General features: G+C 41.8%; 1 protein-coding gene across 3 annotated transcripts in view; it reads left to right on the top strand.

Annotated features, from left to right (window-relative positions):
* TMEM132D (transmembrane protein 132D) overlaps positions 1–22,485 on the top strand; it is a 278,578-nt gene that overhangs the window by 63,043 nt on the left and 193,050 nt on the right. For 2 of the 3 annotated variants that reach the window (XM_009932514.2, XM_075434922.1), the window contains exon 2: positions 592–1,480. The exons of the other annotated variant lie outside the window; for it this stretch is intronic. In XM_009932514.2, coding sequence (XP_009930816.1) covers positions 592–1,480 — 889 coding nt within the window. The remainder of the gene's footprint in view (positions 1–591; positions 1,481–22,485) is intronic. 3 annotated transcript variants of the gene reach the window in all.

Consider the following 22,485-nt stretch of genomic DNA (forward strand, 5'->3'; position numbering starts at 1 on the left):
TTTGAAAACCTCTAGTACCAGAGTGCTGTAAAAGAGCTTTTGTGTAAATGGTTATTGTGCTAACTATTCTCAAAGTGAAATTCTGCCTTGTGCAGGAAACCACTTAAAGTTCATGTATTGCTTGAGAGCACTGAAAAGAAGATTGAAGTGAACTCTAAGTGGTCCACGTGCAGCATTTCATGTAAAATCATTGCACTGGTTTCCTGTACAGGTGTAGCTTGCTTTAGTGATTAAATTCCCTTTTAAATATGCCTATGCAGTGATCTTATGTTACAGATGCTGACTGGGTAATTTTGTTCTCCAATACTAAATGTATATTGCAAGTGAAGATGTGACCTTTGACACAGGTAAACCTACACAGGCTACTTCTTTTAATCCATCTGCCAGGTAGAATGTATCATCACCTCTTGTATGCCAAGCTAAGTAGATAAATCATCATCTACCTAGGCTACTTCTGCATGGACTGATGATGCTTGCTATTGCCACTAATATCAGCTACAGCACTGTCAATCCCCTCAGTAGAGTCAGCGAGGTTATATCACAGCATGACTTGAAGATCTGATCTTTTAAACTCTCCTTTCCTTTCAACAGTGACTGAGACTCGAGGGATCCTGGAGAGTATACAGAGATTTTCTTTACTGCCAACTTATTTGCCTGTGACCTATCGTATCCACAATGCGGATGTTTCCTTCTTTCTTAAGGAAGCCAACCAGGATATTATGAGGAATTCTAGCTTGCAGTCCCGAGTGGAATCCTTTCTGATCTACAAATCCAAGAGGCCACCTGCGTTAAATGCCAGCTATGGACCTTTTTCCATCGAACAAGTAGTGCCCCAGGACTTAATGTTATCTTCAAATCCATTTGGATCTACTAACAAGTTCTCCTTTAATTGGAAACTTAAGGCCTTCATAATGAGTGACAAAATTTACCCAAGCAAGCCCAAAGTCCAGGTCCTGTTCTACATCGTGGGCAGGGACTGGGACGACTATAGCACCACAGAACGGCTGCCCTGCCTCCGGGTCTTTGCCTTCAGAGAGACGCGGGAAGTCAGAGGCAGCTGCAGGTTGCAAGGGGATCTGGGGTTGTGTGTGGCAGAGCTGGAACTCCTGCCAAGCTGGTTTAACCCCCCGACAGTTGTTGCTGGCCGTAAGAAGCTAACGGATCAGTCTGAAGGGAGCCCTGTGGAGCTTTACTATGCCATACAACCAGGACATGAGAAAGGGGAATGCACCAAGGAGGATGTAAGGAAAAGTAATGGGATTCGACCAGGGCGCAATGACATTGATGAGTCGGGACCTCCCTTGCAGAGGATTGGAAGTGTTTTCCTTTACCAGACACGTGCTGTCCCTTCCTTAAAAGAAATGAGATTGGATAACAATATTGCCATCCATTATGCACCAAAGACTGTCAAGCAAGGTGACATTTTGACTTTCCTTGTATCTGTTGCTAAAAATTCAACAGAAGATCAGTTCACACTGAGGTAAGGCTGTTTTGTGTTTCTTTGGTACCTTATGTTTTTGTTTCTGTGCTCTTGGTACAGGAAGTCACTTTCTCGTGTATAAATTGCCTAACAATCCTTCAATTGCTACTCTACAGAAATTTTATTGCAGTTGGCTGACTCAATATTTCTCTTATTGTTCAGTCTAACATTTTATGAACTTTCTGAGATGTGATCTCTCTGAGTGAGAAAGGCCTTTTCTGGAGGTTGTCCTCTGAGTACTTCTTACAAAACCTGCAGTAGTAGAGCTGGGACCTATCTGTGTGCTAATAGGAGATAACATTTAAAGTCTCCTGAGTGGGAATTTGTAGTGCTCCTAATCTCATATTGAACTCATGTTAAGATTAGTAAAGCTTAAATCCGCAAAGGTATTTATAGGAAGTTAGCAAGAATTAGGCATCTAAGTAGGGTTTATATGCTTATACATCTCCCCCCAACTTCTTGTAAGCTTGGTTCTGTTTTATAGCGTGTTTGATGTTCCTAAGTATTATTGATATACCAAAACCATTTCTGAAAATGAAAAATACCTGAAGGGGGTGGTGGTTGTTTTTTGAATATAACATCAAGTGCTGAATTGATTTTCTTAGTTGCTTTCCAAACATTGGGATATTGCAGCGAGAAGCTTGCTATAACCACCAATATAATACAAGGAAGAACGGCAAAGACTATCGTGCTGTGCCATGGCAGACTGAGAGCAGATGTGCATTGCGTACAAGGGAGACTGTCCAGTTGCCTTTTCTTTTGAAGTCTGCCACTCTGTGTTCCAGCACTGTAAACTAGGGTTGTGTGGCTGACACGTGGAAGATTGGTGTGTGCAGAGCTGGTTTCGTTCTTTCATCCCTTACTGATGACTCATGTCAGCTCTTTTGGAACTGGAGGTAAATGTTGTACTCTCGTTTCTGAGACTGACTTGTCTTGGGTGTTTGTCCTAGAAATGACTGGCGGTGCCAAAGCTCACAAAGGCTGACAACACATGCCTCCAAAAGAGGAGATGCATCATGAGAGGGAGCACTGAACTCCCTGCTCTTACAAATGTCGTTGATGCACCGTAGCCAACAGCTGTGCTGAGCACTAGAGGTGCTTGGTTCTTTCACCTAAGAAATCATATCCTGCTCTGACTTGAGACAAAATACACTCTCTTTTCTCTGGTGATTATACGTCTCAAACTCCAAAAATCTCTGGCTAAATTATTAACCAATTATTAAAATGGCACAAAGCTGTAAATGCAACATTGCTGGACTTGGATGTGTACCTCATACTGGAGTAAGTCATATTTGACTCCACTGACCTAGTAGTGAGGGCTCAAACTAGTAATTCTCATGGTTTTGTGGTTCTTTATTTGCTTGATTTTTTTTATCCCCAGTGAGGTTTGTGTGAAATTTCTGGGGGAAGTGGTTTGCCATAAAATCAGGTAATTTGTCCTTTACAAATGTGTGATACATAAACTGAATGAACACAGCGTTTGGTTGCTGACTCGAGGACAGTTATTTCTCCTTCATCTGGTAGAGGCCAGACACCAGTAGGCTATCTACTCTCCTTACCATATTAGGTTTTCATTTTCTGAGTCAATCTGCCTAAGATTTGTTTCCTGAGTGGCTAATTATGACAATCTGAGCTCCTCGTAGTAAGCGTTCAGGGGTGCCTTTCTATCTTTCTGCATACTAATGACTTTAACGGGACATTACTTCAGACATGCATGGAGACTTCTATTACATTTGAAAATTGTTTTAAATATAACGATTAAAAACCTTTTCTAGCTAAGAGAGAATTAAGCTAAAAACTTTTCATTGTTTTTACTCTGTAAATGCAAAGGTCTTAGAAATCTGACTTCAAAGCATCTCTATTTCTGTGAGCTGTGATCAGCTAAAAGTAAAGCTAGTTATAACTGTGATAATTTTATGTAAGTTTATAAAATTTTCAAAAATCTTGCTGTGTTTAAATTGGGATGAAAACTGAACACCTGAACTTCTAAATGAATGCTACTAAAATTAATTTTCTGGAACAAAAAGGAAATAGTGTTGTTTGAATTTTGGCTTTTTATTTTAAGATCTAAGGTATCATATAACCCACAGAAAACCTAAAAAAAGAGAGCATATATCAGTTCAAAATGAAAAATGTGGCATTTTTTCTTCAAAAATATTAGTTTGCTGTTACCTTTTAAAAACATGAACTTCTGTAACCGTCGGCTGTTCCTCGTGTCACTTTCATGAGTTTTGATTTCTCTTGACCTGCTTTTTCTAACAGTAACTGGCTTTCAGACTATAATCTGCTGCAATATCACAGTAGTTATAATATCTGTTCTGCTGTGCTTCTAAAGCACCATTGCCTGCCTGTCTTTGATTTAGCTAAAGCACGTCTGAGCTTTTGTTTGGATGTTTTCTTGGTCAGAACTGTAGTATCTGTCTTCTGTATTCATCCCTTTGTGACATGTACATAGCCAATTAGGTTTTTGGTGGTTGCCAATTTCTATACGTCTTCTGCTGTAAGGGGAAAAGCAACTGCCATGTAAGAGCAAAAATCGAGCTTGATAAAATGCTTTGGGTCAAATTCTTTTCTATGTTGGGATCTCCTATAATCCCAGTGTTAGACAAGATGCTGATGCCTCTTTCATGGTCCGCTCTTCAGGAGTAAATTTCATACTAAGTGATTAGATATTGAAGTAGCCTTTGACTGAATTAAGGCCCTACTTCAGGGATGCAAATCTTACATGTCAGTCCAGTATATCTGTTACCCATAACAAAATGATCTTTAGAGGTCAGTTCCAACCCAAATCATTCTATATAAGTTCTCTTTTGACATGGCCATCTAAACAGAAGACTGCATTAGTGATATGCTGCCTATCTTGATTTCAGAACAGACACTCTCCAGCTGCATTGTCTATAAAGCCTTCAGAGACCTATTCTGCGACTTGATCGAGTTTTAAGTCTCTAAAAATTTAAATTCTCGTGGTTTGTAGAGGTGCAGACATTGGGTCAGAGTAGGTGGGAAGAAACTTCATTCATGTTAGAACATGTAAATATGAGGGGGTGAACAGACATGTAAAAGGTCCTCCATCTGGCAGTTAGGATGGAAAAGGAGCAGAAATGGCCCATTCGTGTAAATCATAAAATGGTTGGTCATAATACGTAGGAAGGGATAACAGACCTTGTTGACTCAGAAATCGTGAGTCTAAGGAAAAAATCTGCACTTCAGGGAGAGGAAAAGCAATCTCTGGCCTCAGCTGTCACACAGAAGATCCCCCTGTATTTTCCAAATGACATTCTTTCCCATGCAGTGTATGGATTTTCACCAACTGATGGCCAGTTTTTATATCTCTATATGAAGAAAACCCTGTATCTGTTATGCAACATAAACTAGATTGGGAAAATGCAGGATTGTGCATTAAAATCTACTATGTGTTCAGATTACTTCTAAGGGCTACAGAAAAAGTAATGCCTTTCAAGATGCCTCGTTTCACCAGACTGATTTTCAACAGGCTGCTTCAGAAGCAGGGCTTAGCTCTAACAAACTCCTGGCTGTTTCCAGCTTTGGAGTTCCAAGGTTTGGAAGAGAATCCCAAACACGTAGGGAAAAACTTGCTAGATCCTTAGTTTGCAAAGACCATAAATTAATTCTATGGCTATCTGTTGCATCTGGTTAAAACTAACAAGAGGCTAATATGGCTAGTGCTGCTAGCCGTTGTCATATAATGAAGACATCAGATCTCTTCTTGCAGACACAGATTGGCTATGGATTATTCCGTAAGCTTCCAGTGTTACTTGAAGCGAGTCAGTTAATGTACCTCCTTCTCCTTTCCTCTTCTCTAACCTGGCAGTGCTGGGAGTAGTGATGACTTTCATGCTGTGTCTTCTGATTGGAACGGTGGTACTGCTCCTTGGGACAAAAAGTGGTGTGCTGGTGGCTGCTGTGCACTGTAATGGATATTGGTCTTCATGGTTTCCGCTCTTATATTGTAAATAACAATATAGCCAGCATGTGCTGCATCTATCTGATCTCTTCTCACTCTGATCTCCTTTCTGATAAAGGAAAGCTCCCCCCTCACCCCTCCAAGAAAATTGTATTCATTTTTATTTTGAAACAGTCCCTTATTTTTAGAAGTTCTGCCCTGAGTGGCAGCAAGACTTGGAACTGTATTCGTAAAGTGAGGCCAAGGGCTGCTGGCAAAATGCTTTTACCATTGCTTTTGCTCCAGTGGACTGGAAATCATGGCTTGAACAGATGGAAAATATAGGATATACAGGTCAAAAAAGAAGAAACAGCCATGCAAAACAACCACAAGTCAAAAATTACTCATGAACTGAACGTTTTTCGTTTCAAAACAATTATGTTTAGAGTAAAGTCTGTCCTCTAATAGGAAATAGTCTTCAAGGGGAACCTTGTAGAAACTACTAAACACTAAAATATATAGGGGGAGATACCTTTGTGGTTTTTTCCTTGTACTGCTGTTGTGCACAGTGAAAGATTTAGAGTAGTGAACGTGAAACTGATGGACTGTTTTTAATTTTGTGAAAGATTTGGACCGTCAGGGCCAAGGTCTAGGTTTTGTTTTTCAATGAACTAGAGAAATTAAAAATATTTGTCTTGACTTTGTATGGGTGTGAGAGTTAGAGGAAAGGAAGGAGATAAAATGTAAATGATGGATAATTATGGAATACTGCTGTAAGCACCAAGTTGTGAGCTTAGACTGGAGCACTGAGTCTTAAGAAGCTGGCTGATTTCTGAGCTTAATTCACACATTTGCCTCCTCTTTGGTCCTGGCCAAGTCATTTAACCTCTCTGAAGCCATTATAGCACTGCTAATATCAACAATTATTTGAATATGACATGCTGTACACAAGAAATGAACAATTATATCTTCCTAGTGAAGCAGTATTAAATGCCTTTATAAAGCAAGTGATTGAATGTCCTGTGCCTTTGTCCTGTTATCTTCTCTCCTTTTCAATGCAAATTAATTATTCATTGTATTCTTTGTAACGGGCCACATGGGAGGGTTGTGCGTGGAGGCACAAATAATGTCGTACATCCTACCCAAAGCAAGCCACTGTAGAGCCCACAGCCGTGCCTCTGTGATTAAAGGCAAACCTCAAAGTTACCTTACACTAATCAGCCCTGGACATAGAGGCTATGTGGTCCCAGAGACTGTGATGTCACCTTTTTGCATGCCAACAACCAAAGCAGGCTAAAGACTCTCTACCCTTCCCATCAAAAGACGTAGAATGACCCTTGAAGCTTGTGGAAAATTTTCTAGTCTTATTTTAGTTTACTGTTTCTCTCTGAATTTCAAGATATGTATCCTGGAAATTGAAATTGAAAGGAAATGTTTATCTGACTTTTTGCTGAGAGTGGAAAACATATGAAGTCGTATTTCACGTTGGTCTGTCAAAACGCTTTCAGTAAAAGCTTCTAGTGGTACGCAATTACAACTCCTGTTTGCTGCAAGCCCCAGTTACTGCTGGTTATTAACACTGTGCTGTTACATACATCACAATTAATATGTAGGGATGCCATAGTTTTCCAAACTTAGGAACCTGAGTTTTCTGAATCTACAGTGTGTAGATACACTTATTATTTATTAGCATGTTTTTCCTGAGCCTAATAAATATAACATTCCTTTTTGTTTTAAAGCTGACAGGATTGATACTTTCTGCCTGCAGAAAAACCTTTTAAATTTGTTTTCCTGTTTCTGAAGATGAATCAACAAAGAAATGATAGAGATGGAATTGCCTTAAGGTACTTAATGTCATGCATAGATATATTCGCGAGTGAAAAAGGTTGTAGCTGTTTTTTGGGGGTTTTTTTGGTTTTTTTTACAGCTATTCAATTTATAATTATACCTCATGAATCCTATGTGCTAAATTATATACAGTAATTACCCTTGAAGTAAATGAAGTTCTGACAGCAACTGGTGATTATAGATCCTCTAGTTTCCCAAATGAAATTTTTTTTAGTTTTCCCTGAAAAACGTAGGAAAACATTCCTTTCATTACTTCATTCTGAAATGGACTCCAGGATACCAGAGCTTACAGGACATTGGGAAATGTGCCTTTTTGATGCATCCATCTCTTTTCACATTGTGATGTGGACTTTGCCAGAAACTGATGGTATGGAGCGATGTGCCAGAGTCAGATCAGGCAGCATGAAGCGTCCTGGTGCGTGGGGAGAGAAGCGGGATCTAATGCTGCTCCCATTTATGAGAAATGCATTCTGTTTTGATTTTAACCTGCAATAGAGTTTGTGTTGCTATTGTTGATTGTCCCTTTCTCTAATGCTTAGCATGTGAGGGGAGAGCTGTATCCCTTGATTATCTGGTGGAGCTCAACTCCACTGTGGTTTGATTTTGGTTCTGGGGTTTTTTAATCTCAGTTCATCCATTTTAGAAGAAATATCTGCAGCAGAAGTATGGGAGTAGTTAGACTTTCAACTGAGCATCCACTAGCTTCACGTCTCCCTCCAGTATAGCCTGCAGGATTCACTGTCTTATTATTATTCTTGCACTTGTGTCCTCCAGTAATGGAGCATTTATGGGCTGAGCTCCCCAGAAAGGGTCAGTAAGAACTGGTTGTTGGTAACAGGAGTCTGGATATGGCCATGTAATAATGCAGAGCTTTTTAGGCTTCGTAAGCTCTGTACGCTCACAGGATCTCTCCAGAATTGCTCACGCATTGGCTCGACGCATCGATGGGGCTTCCTGGCAATTGTGTGCTCTGTTGGGTGATACCTGAGGGGAGAGAGCTCACCTACCGCCCCTGCAGCCCAAGGTGCTCCAGGGTTAGGCTTGAAGTCGGCTTCCAGTGGGCTGATGTGAGTGCCTGCAGAGTGAAAGCGCTCTTACTGTTTTGCTCTCCTATGGCAAGTAGATTTATATGCAAAATACACACTTTGCAAACCATGGCTTTTTGCTCCCTTACCTGCCTGGGGCTTGCACTCTTTTTCTCTTTCCTGGGAATGTGCTTTCTTCCCTGCTGAGACCAGCTAAGTTCTGTTATAGTGTATGGTGACCTCGCTGCAAGTATGGGAGGTGATGGTAAGAAATGAGAACAGGTGTTGTGTGATAGAGGATGTGTAGGAGTGCAAAGGGGTATGGGAATTACATGTTTTGAAGAGAGGACCTTTTCACTGGCATTTTATTGCCAGAAATTGGAATGATTTTGTATGAAGATCTAAATAGAGAAAATTAGTTAATTGTGCTGTCTCCTTAGCTCCGCTTTTTCCTTTGTATCTGTGACCTAATACATTCAGGAGATGCTACTGGAGTGGAAAAATAAATTCCAAGATAAGAAAGAAAACGTTGTGATTGGAAGCTGGGAGACCAGCTTTGCTATTTCTAGCTCTATCATAGACTTTTCATTGTGACATGGAAGTCAAAGACTAATCTAAAACAGAACTTGATTCTCCAAAATCACACTTAAATGTAATTTAGTTATCTGAATTCAAGTGAGCAGTCCACCAGGACCCTATCTGTTTGCCCAGGCAGACAGGATATAAAGGTGACCTAATAGCCTACAAGGTAGTGCATGCTCCTCAGCGCTGTATGCACTGTCTGCCAAGTGGCATCCACTAAAAAGTGGGCCTTGAAAAAGTAGACCTTCTTCTCTGAGGTTTCTTACTGACTTTATCTATGTGGATGTGTACGTGCGGTCTTCAAACTTCAATCCTTTAAAGTTAGGCGCTGGAATTCATCATACCAAATCCTGGTTTCCTTTGCATCCGATGTGAAGTTGCTGGGTGTTTTATGGGGACCCTGAGCTCTGAAATTAACTTTCAGCGGAGTCCCAAACTGTAGCCTACAAGGCAATAGGGCCAGTGGTGAGCCTGCTGGTGCATGGTGGATTGAAAGAAAGGAGAACTTCTGGGCATCACAGCTGCAGCCAAAGGAAACTTGGGATAAAAATACATGCAGCCTCAGGTTTAGAAATATGAAGACTTGGTCTTTGCTTTCTTCATTAGCGAAGAAGTAGTTAGTAAGATCTGTCTTCATAAAATGTGCTACTTCTCTGAAATGAATGACATATTTTGAGATTTTTGGTTAGGAGAGATTCAATAAATTAAAAGGATGGTTATAATCCACCGAACCTCACAAATTGTCTGCTAGCTCACTTAAGCAATAATGATTGCTTATTGGTTTGAATTCTATTTGTATTTGAGAGAGAATTATACATTATCAGAAATGAATTGGAACAGTCATGAATTATTTAACATTTTATAGGATCTTCCTTTCGGTGTATATATTTTCTCAATCAACATTAAAAATTGTGAAGGAGAGTAAACTCTTTAGTGAAAGAGATAAGGATTGCTTTTCCAGTTAAAGAACCCTGCCTTTGATTCTTGTATTCTTTCATGTTCGTAGCATTGTGGCCTTAAATATGTTCTTTAGCTGTTGCTGCTGAGTGAGCAACTACTGGAAAATCTTATCACTTGGAGAAAATCCAGTTTAGCTTCACTAGCAGCAAGAAATGTCCTGATTTTATATGTTAAGTTGGTCTACGCTATCCTAACCTATATATAGTTTTGGGTTTCACTGTCAAACGCTATCACCAGATTTCTGGAGGAAAGAAGTAAAAAGTATAAAATACCAGTATTGGTAATGACTGAAGGTTGTACTGGAAACTTGTAAAACTCTTATGTTGCAAGAAAGGTGAACTGAGATTTTGTATAAACTATCTATGATATTCAGTATTTGTAAACGAAACTTGGGGATCAGAGAGATGTAGGCACATTTCTTATAAACTCTTGAGACGGTCTGTGGTCTGTAGTATTTTTAATGTCATCTTTTGAATCATAATTGTGGGAATACAATGACTAAAGTGTAAATGTGGTAGTGAATAAGCAATGCTCATCGATAATTGGGATTTTTTTTTCCTAAAAGACCTCTAGAGTTCAGGTTACGTGAACTACTCTTATTTGTCATTTTGTCTGACAATTGATCAATAATAATCCAGCAAACATGAAAAAGACTGCATAAATACATGAGGGTAGCAGTCAAGATCATTAGCACTCAATTTATACAGCAAGAAAATTTGAACAAGACTGACATTTTATCAAATTGCTTGTATGCTCTTCTAGTGCTGAGCTAAATCAAATTTTATTCTTAATGCTGAATGAAATTATATTTTAGTAGTAGAAACAATCAGACAAAAAGTGGTAATCAGGAAGGTTACCAGCCACATAAAACTCTGTAATGAGATGGGCTTTTCTCTAGCCATTACATTATGTGGCTAATTCATGGTATCCCAACCCTGCATTTGTACCTCTTCTGCCAGATTGAAAATAATCCTAATGTGCATTTTCTACTTCCTTCTTCTGTAGCTTTGGTTTATTCTGTCACTGGAACATCCGCTTCCACGTTCTGTTTTAAACAACCCCTAAAATCCTCTCTTCTCCATGGCATACGTAACCAATTTTTTTTTTCTTTCCTTCCTCTTTTAACTGATCTTGTGGCCTACTTTGACCAATTTAAAACTAAGGAGAGAAGAGGAATTAAAAAAAAAATCCCTGTGATTCCTTTGAATTACAGTCTCTACATTTCAGCTGTTCCACCATTCAGTCTTAATGTAAAGATAAATGTAATATTTTTCCTGGGTTCTTTGTCCTTACAAAGAACAGGGTAGGAAATGTAAATTTTTCCGTTGATGATTATTTCTTCAGTTTTAAAAAACAACCCACATCATGGAGTTGGTTACCTGACTGGCCATCACCAAGTCATGATCTTGACTAGTGGTGATGTAAAAGGCTAATGAACTGGAAATCCACAGCCAATTAGCAAGTGCGTTGCAAAGCAGGTTGCGTTGTTTCCCCTACCTCATCACTTTTTTTGAGCCTTTACTATAATCTCTTCACCAAGAGATGGTACCTGAGGCAAAATGATGTTTCTTTTGACAATATGACCTTAGCAGACCAGGACGTCTGTATCATTTATAGCAACTTCTAGAATTCATGTGTCTTACGTTAGTGAATATGGTTCTTTTTTAGAAAGCCTAAAAAAAAAGTTCATTTAAGGTAGCTTCAGGAGATCTAATCTTTCCTCCTTCTTCTTGCCTCTCTCTAGCCAAAGTTTGGTAAAATGTCTTTGGTAAAATGTAAGGGATGACCCAAAGATAGCTTCTGGTGCTAAGGAAATCTGAAAACTTAGAATCTGCCTACTCCTTCAGAGGGAGGATAAAAGATGGAGCAGTGTGAGCCTTTTTTTACACAGACTAGAGGCAAAGCAACTGTTTAGGAACGGCAACAGTGCCTGACGCTATTTAACAGTACCTTGAGATTTTAAACAGCAAGCTCACAGTGTCCTCAAGCTTTCCAGGCCTTGTAACTTGGTTTGCCCTTTTTGTAAAGGTGGCCTTTAACAAGGTGAATCAGTCCTGAGGGTTGCCTGGGGTCACGCTTCAGCCAGATTGTATTCAGTGGCATAAACCAGCTAAGTGACGTGTCGAAGTAAGTGGGAGTTATGTACTGGCACCTAAGATGATGACAGTCTCGTGTCTTTATTGTTGCATCGTAAGAAATGTTATTTCCTAATATAATCTTGAACAATGATGGGCTTCCCAAAGTAGTGCTAAGGTGAAATCACATCTGTGCTACTGGCTGGTAAAAGACTTCACTCTCAGAGTAAATTTTTTTTTCCTGCTGTGTTCAGCATACTGAACAAGTATGAATTAACTTTCATAGTCTGTTTATGAGGTAGTCAAGCAAATATAATTTCCACTGTCTTCTAGATGGGAAAATAGCTTTCTTGCATTTCTAAGTGACTTGCTAATGGCCCCAAAATTGTCAGCAGTAGTATGGAGACAAATGTTTAGGAACTATTGACTTCTAGGGCACTCTATTACCTCCTGTTGCACTGGCAGATTATATTAAGAAAATAGTTCTCTCTGTTAAAATTATTCCAGTTAAGATCCTCTGCCTCGAAATCAAAGTCATGTTGACCGATCAAGTGTCAAAAAAACTGAGACACAGATGAAGCAAACCATTAATCATACGAGCAGTCTTTACAGCTGACTGTTACTGTTCTGGTTATTGCACTGCACTAGTACCCAGGCGCTACAGTCATACTCCGAGACCTACTACCCTATTGTCAGTGCATGCAGAACAAAGACTGACTGCCAGCCTTTGCAAGGAGTAAGCACAGCTGGCTGGGCCATCAATAAACGTGAAGCTGTGTGATCAGTACATTGATGTTCTGCTAACAAATGCCCGGATATCTGTGCTTCTTGCACTAGATACTCTCTGTGCTGCTGCGTACTGGTGTACTCCCAGGAGCTGGAGCGGGCTGTGTGGTCACTGTTCTATCCATGCAGTCACAGACTGAGTAGCTTCATTTTGCTTGTCATGATGAAAGGGGTCTGTTTGCCTACTGTTCCTCTCCTAATCACTTGGTAACAAAGAATAATTACAGTAATAAAGCTCTTTGACACTGAAGCTTTATTTTCATTGGATTTTTTTTTTTTCCTCATGCAAAAAAAGACAGACAATGAAACTCAGATTTCCCATCTAGGCTACAGTTAGAGTTTACCCCACTGACACTTAGCTTCAAATGGGAAGAGTATAAAATGTGATTCAACACATAGTCTGTGTTCCACATCCTTTATCCTAAGCTACGGCCAACAATGGCAGAGGAAGTTTTTCTGCACCCTTCCATGGAGTGCTCCAACCATGAGATCTCCATATGTTTGGACTGTTCTGTTCCTTTCCTAATCCTATTCTGAAGGAATCAGTGTGTTTATTAATGCACAAATGCCTTTTACATAGACAGCTTGCCTTGTAGGCTTTGAAGGAGAGTCTTTTGCAACACGAAGAAGTTTCAACTTGATAGTTCAAACATCAGTGGGTGGATCTCATCTAGGGACAATAAAGCCAGATCAGTATAAACCACCCTAGGTGCTGCTTTTGCCTGTTTGTTATTCTGAATGTGAAATGAGTAACACTCTTTTCTGTATTGGTCCTTGGAGTTCAGTGTGGACTTCAGCCTCCAGTGAACCCCATTTAATCTATCCACATGTACCCACTATTGCTGGTTTTCCTGACAGAGGAAACAGCAGGACTCGAGTCGTTCGGTCCATCCCAGGAGTCAGCCTTTAGCTTGGATGCAATAGCACATTATCTGCTTCACTTCTGCTTTTATCCCAGGAGAACAGAAAGAGAACCTGTGTGACAGGGTTTCCAGTCAACCATCTTGACATAGGTAAGTCTGAGGGAAAGGACACAGTGAATCTGGCTTCTGTGTTTCCTAGGGATTCTGTATTTTTCAGTGGGCATGTTTTAACCACCTGAGAGAAAGGGATGTCCACATCATACAACTATAAAATCTCCATGAAAACAGAAAAAAAGGAAATTAGACTGACATGCATGTCAAGAGCGTATTTTATGTTCCATAGGCGCACTCTTTGGGATTGCATTACTGGATTGCTGATCCGGTACTTCAGATTTATTGTTCCTGCTACATTATGGAGACATTAGGAGATTTAGTTTGAGAAAGCTATTTTTTCAATATAACTCTCATTAACTTAGGAGATGAAGAACATTAGCAGAAATCAGCTTAACTTGGTTATAGCTGGGAAATTTGGGTTTGTTTGGTTTGGGTTTTTTTTTGGGGTGAGTTTGTTGTTGGTTTTTTATGAGGGGGGAGATTTGGGGTACTACAAGTTAGATATCTGGAATCAACATATTTGAGTTTTATTTTCTTCCTGTAGAGCTCAGTTCTCAAAGGAGAAAACATTTGAGGCTCCTTTATGGTAAGAAATGAAACAATATGAAGGAAGGCTGTCAGGTCTGTGCTAGATAAATGGAAGACAGATGGTAAGTGTGATAGGCACTGACAGGGTGCGAGCCGCCTTGTTTGCAGGTGCTGCTCCTGTCATCCATCACACTTGCACCTAAATAGTGGGAGATGTCACTGTGATGTACTGAAATCCCCAACTGACTGATAAAGTGAAGTCAACAGGAAGAAGGGTTTGGGTGAGGGCATTGTACTGGGAACAGCATGACTTTAAGGTGTGTTAACGCAGATAAAGAAGCATCAAATGTTGTATTTTGAGATAACGCACAGAGCACGTGCTGTTTTGCTGTGCACAGGCTCTGCCTAATGCTGTTTGATCTGTGCAAGGATTTCTCACTGTTTTATCAGGACCAGGGGATTAGACATCTCGCACCAATGTCTCTTCTGCGCTTGGGGCCAGAGACAGCCCTCGCAGCGGGTTGCTGCCCACCTGCCTCCCATTTCTCTGCAAGTAAAACACTTTCATGCTGTTGTGGGACAGGGAAACATGGCCCTTGAAAAAGTTCAAAGACGGTCACAATGTGGAGTTCATGTCTGCTTTGGAAGTCTATTCTAAAGCAGGGTCTGTGCAAAACCCTATGGGGACTTTCTAGCTCTGATGTGTCCCAGGCAGTACGCAAAGTCACACAGTGACAAAAAGTTACAGAAGTATTTTATCAGCCTTCCAAATGTCTGTCAAGAACTCCTCTGCCAGGTCTGGCTGTTGCAATGAACATGTCCAGTCCAGCTTCTTGTACTTTCGTAGTTGTTACTGACAAGTTTAGGAGCTGGAGGTTGGGTCTGGTATGCTCTTCCTGTATTCTTGTTGGTGCCCAATTACATATATCCTCATGTAAAACTATCTGGCTGTTGCCCTCCTTTTATCTTAATCTTAGTGTCCATATACGTAGAATATTCTTGTAAAACTTTGGGTCAATAAACTTTTTTTGTCTTCCTCTAATATTCTAGTAAAACATTAAATTCAATCCAGGTAAGGATTTTTTTCCATTTTCAAAAATACTGTTAAAAATAAAGGTAAAGTGCATTGAGGAATAAAAGACATTTCATGGGGAGGAGGTAGCATCTTTGGTTTGAGATATTGAAATGTTTTGACTTTTCACAATGTTGCATTCACGTTTTTTAAGGGTAACATTTTTCCAGAATGAACGCACGCGCACACACAAAATGCTTCAGGCAATCTTAAAGGGCATTTCTGAGCACAAAGAAATGTAACATTAGTTTCTCATTTCTAATGGCAAATGTGAGCCCTTTTAGGTTTTTAAATGTATTACTTAAAGAAGCACATCTGACACATCCTTGTAACACCTGTGTAAAGCCGTGGTATATATTAGTAAATTGTCTTGTTTATTAAATCCCGCTTCTTCATGGATATCAACTTTCCCAACAAAAGATCTTTCATGTCTGCAAAAACCATAAAATCTATCCATCTCTTCTGGCTCGTTGTTAAAATACAGTACAAGTGAATCCTCAGCTTCACTCTACAGGGAACAGTGGCAAAAATCAAACAAAAGGGAGTACAGTTTGAAACTGGGATGATCTGCTTAACATGTCCTCTGTAGCTCTTCCCCGTACCCACGTTGCATCCTGCATGCAGCCCAGAGACCCCCTGCCAGCAAGCGCTTCTTCAACAAGATGGATGCGGGGTTATAACCTGGTACAGCAGTGTGGTCCCAAAACACTGCTTCCTCTGCTGGTCTTCATTTGGCTTAGAAATACCCCAGGGTCTGAGGGAGCTGGGGAGAATCTTTGTGCCGGCAGACCTCACGCAGCGATGTTTCATTTCAATCTGCCTGCTCTGCTCCCCTCCCTGGGAGACTGCTTCCTCTTCCTCCTCCTCCTGTTTCCGCAGCACCCATTGCTTTTTCAGACCAATTTCCTCTCTCTTTTCCTTGTTGCTGTGTTGCCAGTGTCACTAGAATATCCTCCTATTCTGCTATTCCTGCCACCGCTAATGCTGGGAAAGATACCTTCGTCTGTTCTTGACGTTAACTACTTTCAAACCAATCATCTGTAGATTTTCTCCCTGAATTTGTTTATACAGTTTTATTCTTGCTGCTATCTATTGTTCCTTTGTGCTTTCCAGCTCTGTTAAATGTTACGTCTGAGGCAATTGCCTTTCTTGTCCATCGCATTGTTTTATTTTCCTTTGTTCCAAGAATATGGTTGGTTCCTAGGTCTTCTAGGAAAACTTAATCAGATATTATTTTCCTGATGAAAAATTCAACAACGCAACAAAAATTGTATTTTTTAATTTAAAAAAAAACTGGCAGAAAATGAGATCCACCCCCACTTCCCCGCTGCCATTTCCCATCAGTGTTTTGACTATTGAAAATCTGACACATTTAGCTGAAACGTGCTAAACCCTGGACTTGTCAACAGCTTTTGTTTCTACTTTTCCACATTCAGTGAAGTCTTACTTCATAGAAAAGCTACTTTTTCATAGGAAAAAAACCCTCTAACCTTCTTGTCTTTTTGCTTTCAGGTAGTTCCACTGTATCCTCTGAGGCCCTTATCTTACCCTTATCACTAGTGTGGCCAAGAAGCTGTTCCGTGCAGGAGAGCAGTGCCGACCTGAGCACTCCGTTCTCCATGAGTGCGCTGGGAAGAGTTTCTGTCTCCCAGTCCTGCATGGAGCCAATCCTGCTTCCATGTTTACAGTCCTAAGTAGTATTTAACTTCACAGCATTGTATGCTGAAGCCCACAGTGAACTCAGTCTGACCTATCTTATTAATTGCATCTCTTACAGTATACTTGCTTTGCACCTCTCTATCCTGTTTGTATTTCAGTGGCCTTTCCCAGCCTATTGCTCTGCAGTGTGTTTCCTATATCTTTTTTTCTGGCTGCCACATCAGCACATCCCATGGCATGGAATTCCTATGAGAATGTTGGAAAGTGAAGCTACTATTATGAAATCAGTGTCTACGCTGGCTGATTTAACTCCATCACAAAGAATATCAATAGTAATAGCCTATGGTAGATATTCCACTGCACAAAATAATTGATCAGAAGTGTATTATAGTAGCTATAATCTGATCTAAATCTGTAACAGTTAATTTGCAATGATGAAACTAAACGCTGGCTGTCATCACAGGAAGTATTGCCTTTAGGATATCAAAAACTGCACACCCTGAGACAAGTTATCTAGCATCACTGCCCAAATTGAGAGTAGCCTTGAACACTTAATACTGCAGATCTTCTGCTGTAGATATCTTTAGAAGCTGCGTTACTGAAATGTAAGATTAGTGATACATTTATGGGTGTATGTTTAATAGCATTGAGTACAGAGTTATTGTCAGTATTTTGACAGAAATTGACATATTTGGAGCCTGTGTCCAAATCTGAGTATTATTTTGTTTACATTTGTCATTTTTTGTTAAATGCTTTTTGATGAGTAGAAACTTCTACATTTTCATGTTCTTCAGAAACAGAGGGGCAATTCTTCCCTGTAACAGGGACAGTGCAGTGGATTTGGTGCCATGCCAGGCAGAAATCCCCAGCCTGTGCAAATCTCTGGGTTCTGTTGTGGTAAAATGAGAGAATCTGGCTCACAAAATACTACGTAGCTACTTCAGTGGTTCTCTGACTTATCCATGTGATTGTGCATTTGTCTGATGTAAGGAGAAAAGATGTCTGTGCGTATGTAATGTAGGGAAATTTTCTTTTTCTACTTTGTTTAATTGTCATCTTCCCATTTCTTTCCCAATGGTGTCCTGTGAACTTTGGTACAACATGTTTTATAAAGGCTTATCAACAGAATGACATCTCTTTACAAATCTTTGTATCTAATACCTAAAAGCTCTGAAATATTTGAGTTTAAGGATTGTCTTCTTTTTGAGCAATTGACTAATTTAAGTATTCATTACTCAAGCTAACAGATACTGAAAATGGCTTTAAAAACTCACCAGATCATTTCCTTGCTTGTTTGCTTTCTTTATTATTTTATTTAAGGTATAGGATTTCTTGCCTCTAGTTCTTGAACTTTTAGAGTTCATGTATGAAGGCCTTTTTTTTCCCTCTGCAACTAGAAATGTTAATTGACTTTGATTTGAGTTACCGATATAAACTTAAAAAAAAAAAACCTGTTAAAAAACCCTTTCTAAAATGTGCCTGTGATCTAGCTTTTGCAGAGACAGTAATTGCTTTGCCAGTCTGTAGGTTGGAGCAATCTGTAAAACCTGAAAGAAAAATGTCAGTTGCCACCAGGTGAAGCAGTTGTTTGTGGACAAACCCAAACCCAGAAGGGGAAAGTCAATTTTTAACTTTAAACTAGGTTCGAAGGGGGAAGGGGACATTGCCCAGCTCACTAGGGATGAGCCCAGGCTTGGCGTGCCAGGGTCAGGGGTAAGATTGACAGCCCAGCTCAAGTGTGTCTATACCAATGAACGTAGCATGGGCAGTAAACAGGAGGAGCTGGAAGCCATTGAACAGCAGGATGGCTACGACTTGGTCGCCATCACAGAAACGTGGTGGGACAACTCGCATGACTGGCATGCTGTCATGGATGGCTACAGACTCTTTAGGAAAGACAGACCAACAAGGAGAGGTGGTGGAGTTGCTCTATATGTGAGGGAGCAACTGGAATGCATTGAGCTTTGCCTGGGGGCAGATGAAGAAGGAGTTGAGATCTTATGGGTTAGAATTAAGGGACAGGCTCATAAGGGTGACATTACGGTGGGTGTGTACTACAGGCCGCCTGACCAGGAAGAGGAAGTTGAGGCCTTCTACAGGCAGCTGCAAGCAGCCTCACAGTCACAGGCCCTGGTTCTCATGGGGGACTTCAACCACCCTGACATCAGCTGGGAAGACCATACAGCTAGGCAGGCGCAATCCAGGAGGTTCCTACAGAGCATCGATGATAACTTTCTGATGCAAGTGGTGGAGGAACCAACAAGGAAAGGCGCTCTGCTGGACCTTGTGTTAACAAACAAGGAGGGACTGGTGGAGAATGTGAAGGTTGGAGGTAGACTTGGCTGCAGTGACCATGAAATGGTGGAGTTCAGGATCCTGCGTGGAGAAAGCAGGGCGATAAGCAGGATCAAAACCTTGGACCTCAGGAAGGCTAACTTTGGCCTCTTCAAGGAGCTACTCGGAGGAATCCCGTGGGCCAGGGGTCTCGAAGGCAGGGGGGTCCAAGAGTGCTGGTCACTGTTTAAACGTCACTTCCTCCACGCTCAGGAGCGGTGCATCCCCCTGAGAAAGAAATCTAACAAAGGAGGCAAGAGACCTGCATGGTTGAACAAGGAGCTTCTAGCAGAGCTCAGGTGGAGGGCTAGGCACAATGTGGGGCCGCTGCTGAATGAGGCAGGTGTCCTGGTGACGGAGGATGCAGAGAAGGCAGAGCTACTGAATGCCTTCTTTGCTTCAGTCTTCAGTGCCAAGGCAGGCTCTCAGGAATTCCAGGCCCCGGAGGTAAGACAGGAAGCCTACAGAGAGGATGACTTTCCTTTGATCGAGGAGCACTGCTTGAGGGATTGCTTAAGCGATCTGGACGCCGACAAATCCATGGACCCCGATGGAATGCACACACGAGTGCTGAGGGAGCTGGCGGATGTCATTGCTGAGCCACTCTCCATCATCTTTGAGAGGTCCTGGAGGACAGGAGAGGTGCCCGAGGACTGGAGAAAGGCCAATGTCACTCCGATCTTCAAAAAGGGCAAGAAGGAGGACCCAGGGAACTACAGGCCGGTCAGCCTCACCTCCATCCCGGGAAAGGTGATGGAGCAGCTTATCCTGGAGACCATCATCAAGCAAGTGGAGGACAAGAAGGTTAGGAGTAGTCAGCATGGATTCACTAAGGGGAAATCATGCCTGACCAATCTGATAGCTTTCTACAATGACATGACTGGCTGGGTAGACGAAGGGAGAGCCGTGGATGTTGTCTACCTCGACTTCAGCAAGGCTTTCGACACGGTCTCCCATAACATCCTCCTAGGGAAGCTCAGGAAGTGTGGGCTGGAGGAGTGGTCGGTGAGGTGGATTGAGAACTGGCTGAATGGCAGAACTCAGAGGGTTGTCCTCAGCGGCGCTGAGTCTAGTTGGAGGCTGGTAACTAGCGGTGTCCCCCAGGGGTCAGTACTGGGCCCAGTCTTGTTTAACTTCTTCATCAACAACCTGGATGAAGAGTTAGAATGTACCCTCAGCAAGTTTGCTGATGACACCAAACTGGGAGGAGTGGTAGGTACACCAGAAGGCTGTGCTGCCATTCAACGTGACCTGGATAGGCTGGAAAGTTGGGCAGAGAGGAACCTGATGAGGGAGGTTCAACAAGGGCAAATGCAGGGTCCTGTACCTGGGGAGGAACAACCCCATGCATCAGTACAGGCTTGGGGCTGACCTGCTGGAGAGCAGCTCTGCGGAGAGCGACCTGGGTGTCCTGGTGGACAACAGGTTGACCATGAGCCAGCAGTGTGCCCTGGCTGCCAAGAAAGCTAATGGGATCCTGGGGTGCATTAGGAGGAGTGTGGCCAGCAGGTCGAGGGAGGTTCTTCTTCCCCTCTACACTGCCCTGGTGAGGCCTCATCTGGAGTACTCTGTCCAGTTCTGGGCTCCCCAGTTCAAGAAAGACGAGGAACTACTGGAGAGAGTCCAGCGGAGGGCTACGAGGATGATGAGGGGACTGGAACATCTCTCCTATGAGGAGAGGCCGAGGGAGCTGGGCTTGTTCAGCCTGGAGAAGAGAAGGCTGAGAGGGGACCTAATAAATGCTTATAAATATCTGAAGGGTGGGTGTCAGGAGGATGGGGCCAGACTCTTTTCAGTGGTGCCCAGCGACAGGACAAGGGGCAATGGGCACAAACTGAAGCAGAGGAAGTTCCATCTGAACATGAGGAAGAACTTCTTCCCTCTGAGGGTGACGGAGCACTGGCACAGGCTGCCCAGGGAGGTTGTGGAGTCTGCTTCTCTGGAGATATTCAAGACCCGCCTGGACAAGGTCCTGTGCAACCTGCTCTGGGTGACCCTGCTTCGGCAGGAGGGTTGGACTAGATGACCCACAGAGGTCCCTTCCAACCGCTAACATTCTGTGATTCTGTGAATTTTCGACATTACCACTGTAGTTCAGAGAAATGTTTAAATAGGCCTTCAGCTGCTTAAATGGAAGGAGGAGGGAAGTGAGCTATAGGTACGTGCATTGCTAAGCGAGAAAGGATCTCTTACAATGAAGAGAACAAACATCAAAGCTGCTGGAAGGAACAATATAAACTTGTAACAGTTTCAGCAAAAGCAGCTCTTGTATTTGCCTCTTTCAGATATCCCGGCTCCGTTTGACTAAAACACCTTCTTGTGATGGTGCTCGCTCTCTTCTGGTGTCATTTCCATCTTTAACACAGATGCTGGAGAAGCAGAAAGCAGCCCCTTTTTTTCCAAGCGTTCAAACATTCAGACAAGTGCCAGATTCTGCACTGCAAGGGTGACATTCGGAGGGCCAAGGTGAGCTGGAGGAGAGGGAGAAGGAAGGAACAAAGACAGGATGCTCAACCTCCAGGCCCGACAGAGTCAGGGGATGGTTTTACCAGTGCCAGTATAGAAAGCCCTGTAACCAGTGTGATTTCTAGCATTTTTCAGAAAATGATTCATTTTGGAAAAGTGCTGTTCGCAGGAGCTGTGGAAGATTTGCGATAGCACAATGTTTGGGAACCCAGCAGTAACTTGCTATGCCTCAGAGTCTCTGGTGGAATTCATAACTGGGCAGCAAAGCTGCTCCCTACACAGTATACTGATGGCCTGAAATCAATAGAAAGCAAATAGTTTCAGATTAATAATTTTGCTTGGGAGAGCGTATCATAGCATGTGCCAACATGAAAGCACTGGCTTTGTTGAACACTTCTGACTTCATGGGAGCAAACTGAGATGACCTGTGCAAGTATCTATATACGCTCACTAATCAGGTTGCATGCTTTGGAAACAGCACAGGGATGAGTCAGGATGCACAAAATCTCAGGGCGCAAGAATTTCAATTACCTCATGCTTTTGAATATTGGCATCATGTTTGGTTTTTTTTTTTTCTAAACATAAGAGATTATACAGATATATGCCTGATACAGAACTGGATGCGTGAGCAACTTTCTCTTTTACTGGAACATTCAATATTTTACTTGAATGGTAATGGTCAGGAATGGTCAGAGAGATTTGTACTCTCTGAGCTCTAAACAGATGACACAGTTGAGGTAGCTTGTGATGCTAGAAATACGTCCAGGAAATCACTGTATCGAACACATC

This window comes from Opisthocomus hoazin, chromosome 13 (genome assembly GCF_030867145.1).
Source record: "Opisthocomus hoazin isolate bOpiHoa1 chromosome 13, bOpiHoa1.hap1, whole genome shotgun sequence".
In the NCBI taxonomy this organism is placed as follows: domain Eukaryota; kingdom Metazoa; phylum Chordata; class Aves; order Opisthocomiformes; family Opisthocomidae; genus Opisthocomus; species Opisthocomus hoazin.